At 33.5% G+C, this 8836-nt stretch overlaps 1 protein-coding gene across 2 annotated transcripts; it reads right to left on the bottom strand.

Moving 5' to 3' along the window:
- Positions 1-304: 304 nt before the first annotated feature.
- On the bottom strand, positions 305-6821 carry LOC18423509 (bifunctional pinoresinol-lariciresinol reductase). Of its 2 annotated transcripts, XM_006828110.4 has the most exons (4): positions 6442-6821; positions 1687-1927; positions 1041-1244; positions 305-721 (listed from the first exon to the last, which is right to left on the bottom strand). In XM_006828110.4, exons 1-4 carry the CDS (start codon positions 6769-6771, stop codon positions 558-560), a joined length of 939 nt encoding a protein of 312 aa, XP_006828173.1. In that variant the 5' UTR covers positions 6772-6821; the 3' UTR covers positions 305-557. The 2 variants fall into 2 exon arrangements, with proteins under 2 accessions (XP_006828173.1, XP_088730341.1); XM_088874215.1 differs by lacking the exon at positions 1041-1244.
- Between the last annotated feature and the right edge of the window lie 2015 nt (positions 6822-8836).

Below are 8836 nucleotides of genomic sequence, written 5' to 3' on the forward strand. Positions count from 1 at the left end.
ATAATATTAAAAAAAAGAAAAAGATTTTGAGTTCATAAAAGCTTAGATTTTGAACTTCATCAAATGGACGATCTAGATTTGTTGTTGGAGAGGACTCAATTTGACCATATATATAGGGTGCAAATTATTATTATTTTGATTGATTATTGAGATGAAGAGAGTGTGTGCACAAAATTTTGAATCATACAAATACCACAAACATGATTTTCTAGAAGAATGATTGTATTATATTATGATACAACTATTGCATGAAATCAGTTATATTCTATAGATTTGGAGAGAGAGATCATTGGAGAGAGAGAGAGGCATGGAAGTGGTACTCCAATCTTTATCACTGATTAAAGAAACATCAAGACTATGGAGTTTTATGTGAAATCACATAAAGGCATGCAAACCATATGTATCACCATGAAACGTCCAACTTACGTAGAATACATTATACTATGTTTATAGAGCATAACAAGACAATATGATTTATGTAGACGACTTCAGCTAGTTGAAATAAGACTTGGGATGATGATAATGATATAAAGTCGCCATTTATGGTTGTGGGCCAACTAAAGATATTGCTTGAGATAGTCTCGCACGCGGGTGTAATTGACCTCTGGATACAATTGTGATGCCTCTACGCCTTGGCCTCCAATCTCAAAATTAGTCAAACAACCTTCATAGAAAACCTGGTAATAGTGCCCAAGGCCTATTTGTTGTACAATATTCACATCTGGTAGTAGCAAATAAAAAAGACTATATTAATTCATTTGGGATTGTATATCATTATTATTAGCTATTAGATGTCAAATTAAATAGCTTAGAGTGTGTCGAGATTTTTTTTTAGCTTTGAGTCCCGTCAATAACCCACTAATAACTACCCAATATAAAGTTTAATAGACAAAAATAATTATGACTTTTTTGTACTAAAAGCAAATGAACTTTTTTCGTACTTTTACAATTCACAATCCAAACATATTATTTTGGTTTTGTGAAGGCAAAAGGAGAGAGAGAGAGAGAGAGCCAAGTGAAAACATGTATGACTTTAGTACCTTTCATGGAGTTAAGAAAATCTTGTTCAGACAGTTGGGATTTTTGAAGCACTTTTTCGAGGAGGCTCTCCCATATCTCCACTAACTCCCTTTGTGAGAGGATGTTTTCTAGTGGCCTGATGTACAATGTCTTGTTGAGGGTCCGAGGGTCATCTATTGCCTTGATTATGTATGTTCCGATATCTTCCTCATCCACAAAGACGGCTACGTATCCAGAGCAAGAAACGAGCAAAAGTTTTGAGCATTTTCTCATACTTTTTTTTTTCTCTAGATGTTTAAAATTCTTAAGTTTTGGAGAGTATTTTGTTCCCATGAGATACAAAAATTGCATCACTCTCTCTCATACACATTCACAATCACACAAACAAGAGCAGAAATTAGGGGAGATTTCGTCATTTTCTTATATTTGAAGGATACTACGATCCATATGATCGTGAGAGCAATATGGTCATAGGGATTACCACCAAACATTCAACGCTTCGATGGTGATTAGGGGGACTGATATATGCCCACTCTCCACCACCATCAAACATTGATTGGATGGTGATGAGCCCTACAACCATCCTACAATCATGATCATATGAGTCATAGTGTACCATCCCTTATTCAAGCTCAAAGAAAATATTTGAGCAAGAAAGCGTCTCACCTTTGATGGCTCCATCTCCAAACATGCAAACCTTGTCTCGAGCGGGCGTGATCCTGCCGGGCTCGCACAAACCTCCCACAAAATAACCGGCGAAGCAGTTAGCCGAGACATAGGTATGGAGAATCCCAGCCTCCTCTATTGCCTTTCGGACAACCATCTTGTCATCAAAGGTCACTCGGCCTGGTTCGAGTGCGTGAGCCATTCGGGCTGGGTCTATGCCGAACTCAGATGGTAGGAACCGCTAGAAATTTCTTTTAGGTTTGAGTTAGATGTAAAGGATTAAATAAAAGAATTGTCTACAAAGAGACCAGTTATCTTTGGGTGCATTTGTATAGAGCCTAGGCTCTGAACAATCAAATTAGAGCCTACCTTCAAATAGTGTCGATGAATATTATTTCAATATTAGAAATCTTTGTGATAGTCTTAAAATAATTTTTTATATTTATTTATAAAGTTTGAAGCTTCAAAAATAGTATAGATCGACAGATCTATAAAAACTTGAAAATATTGAAAATTGACGGTCCAAAAATGTATTACAAAGTACACTATTTCCATAACTTAAAATCCATTTTTTTCTCTTGTCCATGCATCTGAATGTCGAGGTTATCGATTTGTCGATAAATGAGCATCAAAACAACATTTTTTAGTGAAATTTTTGCGGTAGGCTCAAATTTGGTTGTTTAGAACCTGACTCTATATAAACTTTTCCCTTTATCTTTTGTACATGCTTTTAACAATTATTCCCACTCATTAAATGTCAAATTGGATGGTTTAGGGTGAGTCATGAAGTCCAAGAATTTTTTTTTTGTAGAATTTTGTATCTATTTAATGACATTCTTACAATAAGTCATTTTAAAATTTAAAGGACAAGAATGATTGTAGCTTCCATGTAGCAAAAAAAAATGGTCTATTTATAGATTATCCCTTAAATAAAATACCATTTTTTTAAAAAAAAATTGATTGAAACAAAAGACCGTGGAGAGGCAAATGATACGGACAGACGCTAAAGAAAAAAGAAGAAGAAGGAAAACATCATCAATTGGTTTACCTTGCAGAATCATTAAAAGGTTCTATTTATTGCAAGATCACTTTTAAATCTCATTTTTAAAAGTTCTCAAATGACTAGCATTGAAAATCCAAAATAAGTAGGGCATTTTGGTAATTTAGATCAATGACCAAACCTGAATCACAAAAATCGTATTGGTTGTTTATGATGAAAATAAAACTTTAAAATAATCAAAATACCACTTATTGTTCAGGATAAACAATATTATATCATTATTATTTTGTAATTTGATAGCTCCATGTTCCCACTATCAACAATCAAGGATGATCTCGTAATTTGGTTTGATAAGCCATCAAAATCATCATACTACCTCTGTTGTTCAAGATCCGCCACAAATCATCATACTACCTCTCGTTGTTCAAGATCCGCCACATTGAATTGGGGTAATTTGGAAATTATTGACTTTTTAAAAGAGGTACTTCAATAAAATGAACTACAAAAAGTTTTAGCAGGCAATGATAAATGATATCTTTTGATCCCCTTAATTGCTGTTGGAAGTTAATTTATGTCTTTTTTAATACTAGGGTATGTTTTGTATAAAGTTGGAAGCCTTAAAGAAAGGTGCACCTTCTAACTTTGTAATGAGATACAATTTTGGTGTGGAAGATTCTTAGGAAGGGTTAGAATCTATTTTTATTTTTAATTATATAATTTTAAACTTTAACAATGATTCAAATGAAATAGACCTTTAAATATATGAAATTCTTGAAAACGGATGATTTAAATAATGTGTTGCAAAGAAGACTATTTTTATGACTTAAAATCTCTGCTTTGGTCCATATACATACATCCTGATGGCCAGATGATCAATTAGATGTTTTTTGAACATCAAAACAATAATTTTTTGAAGGATTTTTGAAGTGCACTTTAATTCTACATTGTAAGGTGTCCACCTTATATAAACTGTAGAGGTAAGGTGCACCTTCAAATTTTCTCGTGGTATATAATTTTGATATAAAATGGTCTTAAGATTATCTCAAAATCTATTTTTATATCTAATTATAAAATTTTAAATTTCAAAAATGATTAAAATCAAATAGATCTATAAACATATGAAAATCTTGAAAATGGACGGTGTAAATTATATGTTGTAAAATTCACTATTTCTAAGACTTAAAATCTTTTTATTTTTCATGGTCATACATCTCGATGTCAAGATGATCAATCAAAGGGTTTTTTCAACATTAAAACTATCCTTTCCGATAGATTTTTGAGGTGCATCAGTAGTTGTAGAGATCAGGTATATAAACTTTTCCATATTTATATAATATATCATATTTAAATTTATTTATTTCATATATTTTGAATACTTTCAAATGCCTTTAGCCCTTTTATGTTTTATTTAATTTCTTGTATTTCATTTTATTTCTAATATATTGAATTTTATATTTCATCCATAATATTCTTAAGAACAAAAATATTATGCATATACTGTTATATTTGGGTTGTATTAAATGTGAAATTTATAGATTGTTCTTATTTTAGTTCAGTTTTAAGTTTTATCGATATGGCCCTTTTTTTAATAAATTTTAAATAGTTTTTCTTATCTAATTATATGTTATTTTCTAGAAATTAAATGAGGCAAATCTTTGGCTCTAGCTCCAACAAGTTAGATGAATATAATATTTGAATATTTAATTTACTTAACCTATGATATATCATTTTTATTTTGTTATGTGATTTACGTCATTCAGTATTATTTTGAATTATTTATTTTCCATCAATTTTTTATTGGAGTATGTTGCCAAGCCCGCATATGTAGAAATGCAGGCCTCTTAATAAATCTATCTTTGATAAGGGTGATAATATGGTTTGGGACCGACCCAGTTCTGGTATGTCATGGATCTCCGCTCAGTTCATCCCCTCTTATATTTTTTTTCCTTTTTCAAATTTGTCTAATATTTTTTTTAGTCCCTTTAATCCCTTCATCATAAACCCCTAATTTTTATTTTTATTTTACTTATTTTTTAGTATTTTCAGAGCATGGACTAAGACAATCTAGACCTGATACTATTTTTTAAATATTTTTGGAGCACTAATTCAGACAATATAGAACGAATACATATTGCCGATCCAATAATCGGATACCGATTTTTATATACAAAGCGATCGTCTCACTGATTCAGGTTTTATAGTATTAAATTAATTAAAGATTTTATAATATTAAATTAATTACTATTTTTTTGAAGCCACGATTATATGGGTGTGCCATCGGCTCAGCCCAGCCCAACCCGGCCCAGCCCCTTTTTCCGGTGCATACTTCCATGTGGAGGGCGGTGAATGGTGTGGTGTAGTTACCATTTCATTTCTTACGCTACCATAAGTGGACTCTCACACTTTGCATTAACTTGTCACTTTCTGGTAACAATTTTTCCAACGGGTTGTTGTAAACATAAGAGTAGTAATATTGAAATCGTTTGAAAAAAAAAGAAGAAAAAGAAAACAAATGTAGAACACCATACACAGGACAGTTGTTAACCGTCCAAATGTGTAATTAACCATTGGATTCGTTCTTACAGGGATTTGATCAATGCGAGGTTTGGTCCAATGGCAAAGTATCAATTGGAACCCTGGTGTATCAATTCAAACTTGTGACGACCGTAATACTGGTCCTCTACAGTGACCTTAATAAAATAAAAAATCAGCCCCACATGTTTCACCGTGCGACACTTTAATACAAATTAATATTTATACAGAGGTTGTTGTCCCCTTGATTTTCCATTTTTTTTAAAATTTGTCCCCGATCCGATGTTTTAAATATTTGATCGCACATTTAATTTTTTTTTTTAATTTCATGAGCACCTAAACCTTTAAAAATTGAGATTTAAACGCGGTCCGATATTAGAAACATTAGATCGCCTTAAACTTTAAAAAATTGAGATCTAAATGTGGTGTTAGAAATATTAGACCGCCTTAAGCCTTAAAAAAATGAGATCTAAATGCAGTCCGATATTAGAAAGATCGGATTTCTTTAAACTTTCAAAAAATAGATCTAACAGGGGGCAAATTTGTCAAAAAATAAAAATTTTGAGGGGCTTGTCCTTCTAAGTATTAACGGTCTATTTTGAGCCCTTTTTGTTATAACGGTTTCAAGGACATAAATCTCTCAAAAATCGTCAAATCGATCATCTTGGCCTTGACTAATATGGTTATTTTAAAAATTAGGATCTCAAACCATCATAATAATATATATATATATATTAATATATTATCTAAGCCATCTATTTCATCATAAAAATAAGTATTCGTAGATCTTGTTGTACCCACTTTTTGAGCTTCAAATTTAATAATAGGTGTTGAAAATTTATTTTATATTCATCGTAGAGATTTTAGATGCCTAAAGTACTTTTTAGATAAGGATTCGCAGTGAGGATTTACTTTATTTTTATAAAGCTTAAGCCTTATGGAAACTTACATCCTAAAGTTAATGATGAGTATCATATTAACAAATCTTTTATTTAGATTTTCGAGTGAAATCTGCACCGTGCCATTATTTTGAATGATGCATATTGTAAGGCGTGCACCAAAAGCGCACAACACTTTAGGTGCATCAAAACGCTTACATTAATACCAAAATTATAGTTTGACCTTTCCTCGATGCATTCATGGCGATGGAAGAGCAGGAAATAACATCCACACATCTAATCATTCCAAAATTGAGCGGGCCACCATAAAAAAAACCAGCCTACCTGCACATTGCCAGCTTCTTTCATGGCCTCGACAAGATTCAGCTGGAGAAGGATTTGGTGGCTGCGAAAGTGGACACCGGAAATGGCTGATATGACTACATCCACAAGCTTCACGGCCTCGACAAGGCTCTTGTGGTCGGAAAATGAGCCCTCAACAAGGTGGGCTCCTTGCTTCTTGAAAGACAAGAGCATCTGGAGCTTGTCTATGTCTAGCCCGATTTCCAGCCTCTGCAGAATAAATGTCGGATGACCGGCGGCGAGGCTAGCATTCACTATTCTCCGGCCAATGTACCCAGTGCCACCGACCACCAAGACTCTGCTTTTCTCCATTTTCTTCTTTCTCTCTCTCTGAGCGTGTGATTTATTCTTGGTCCATGATCTAATCCATAGGATGACATCAGTATTTATAGAAAAAACGCTACCAAGAAATAATAGCATTTCTCTTTGAACTCTTGAGATGACCTAACCTTTTGGGCTCGTGGCAAAAGTTTATGAGCCTCATTCATATTAATGAATTTCCGAAACGCTTGTAAAAAATTGAAATGCTCCCTAACATTAGAAATGTGTTGTAATGATATATGACAAAGGGTGGTTTGGTACTCAGACTCAAATTAGGTGGATACAAAGCGTCCAGGTTACTTATTAGAGTGGCTTAAAACCAAGGCCACGTTTGTTTCGTATGAAATATTTCTTCAAATTTATTTTTATGTGAAAGAAATCTTTCATGTGGTTAAGTATAGAAATATTTTTATATTAATAGGTCCTGGTGCTTCTTTTCGCACCAATTGTCAGCTAATTGGAATGAAAATATTCCTACATTGAACCACATGAAAAAAAAATTTCATGTGAAGATATTTCCTAAGAAATATTTCTACAAGGACCAAAGTGCCTTAAAACATTTTATGACAATATGCTTGTAAGAAAATTCGTAGCAAAACAAAAAGAAAAGAAAAGAAGAAGAAGAAAAAGAATAATAATAAGATTGAGGTCAAATCCAAAGGTACCGACTTATCCAATTGATTATGATCGTACGACGAAGTAAAGATGAAACATATGGTTCAAAAAAGTAGAGTCCTCACCTCACAAACCATCACTGCCTAATCTATGATTTTGCATGGTGATGAAGAAAGATTGGGACTCACCAAACATGACATGATTTGAGTTGTATCGTATTGTCCAAACTGTAGTGTCATCGAGACCAGTTAGGGCCAATCGATTCCATTGGTTGGTTTGTAAACTAGTGTCATGGTCAATCTAGTCCAAAGAAAAAATTGGTTCAATAAAATACATTTAAAATCAATCTTTAACTAGTTTTCGTTAGTTGGATGGGTGGTTTTGACCAGCTAAATTGGCTAAATAAAGTTGGACAATTTTTTGTAATATATTTTTATGTATTATCAAATCCATTTCAATTGTTTTGACTGGTGGTTGGACTAATTTTGACTGAATTAGAACTTTCTCTAGTTCAATTACCATACCTTTCATTGATTCAGAGCCGTTCCAAACCATTACACTCGCAAAGGGGAGAGAGAGAGAGAGAGAAGGTTTCTCATTTCTGGACTTGTATTCATAAGTATTTCCTTGGACTTGTATTCCATGGCATCGGTTTTCCTATCACAAAGCCTGTTCTCGTTGTCAATGTGAAGATCATGCTAAAGTTGAAGTAAGTTGGCATCAACTTTCTTGTAACCAAGCTACCCAAAAAACACTTCCTTGTAACCAAAGTCAAGTACTCCATTAGGAAAAAAGAAAATTTTTCGTCTACCAAGATGTTTTAAAACCCGGATTGGTTAGGTAAACTACCCAGCCGGGAAACAAGTCTAGATTGGTTGATCACTGATCCGGATGAGTTAATCGCCAAATAAAAAATGAAAAATAAAAAATATAGGAACCAGGCATTTTGGCCCTGACAAAACCGGCCGGTTCCCTATGGAACCGGCTGATTCCCAAATCCCAATTGGGGACCAAATTAGTTCTCACCAATTCCCTATGCAAACTAGCCACTTCTTATCCATATCGGCATTTTTCAAACACTGCTTGTAACCAAGCACACCAATTTTCTATGTAAGAAGCTAAATTAGCTCATGCATTCTAGTTCCTGATTGGATGTATAAAATTGAAACATACACTGAACCATGCCTTTAAAATGGTTAATGCATTGATGGATGAGGAATGTTGATAAAGCCTGACCAAGGATGGGATCAAATTCGAACCTATCAAGCTCAGACACATGCGGGACTCATATGGATGATTAAAAGAGGAGTTACAAGTCTATTGTCCAAGTTTTGTGAAAACTTTGATCATTTTTTATTCACATAAGGCTCAATAAGCTTGGTGCTTGGGCAATGAGCTTGGCCACTAGTCCAACAGGCTTGGCTAACTGTCTACTACATTT

Source organism: Amborella trichopoda, chromosome 8, assembly GCF_054954075.1.
Source record: "Amborella trichopoda isolate Santa Cruz 75 chromosome 8, AtrichopodaSantaCruz75HAP2 v2.0, whole genome shotgun sequence".
Classification (NCBI taxonomy): domain Eukaryota; kingdom Viridiplantae; phylum Streptophyta; class Magnoliopsida; order Amborellales; family Amborellaceae; genus Amborella; species Amborella trichopoda.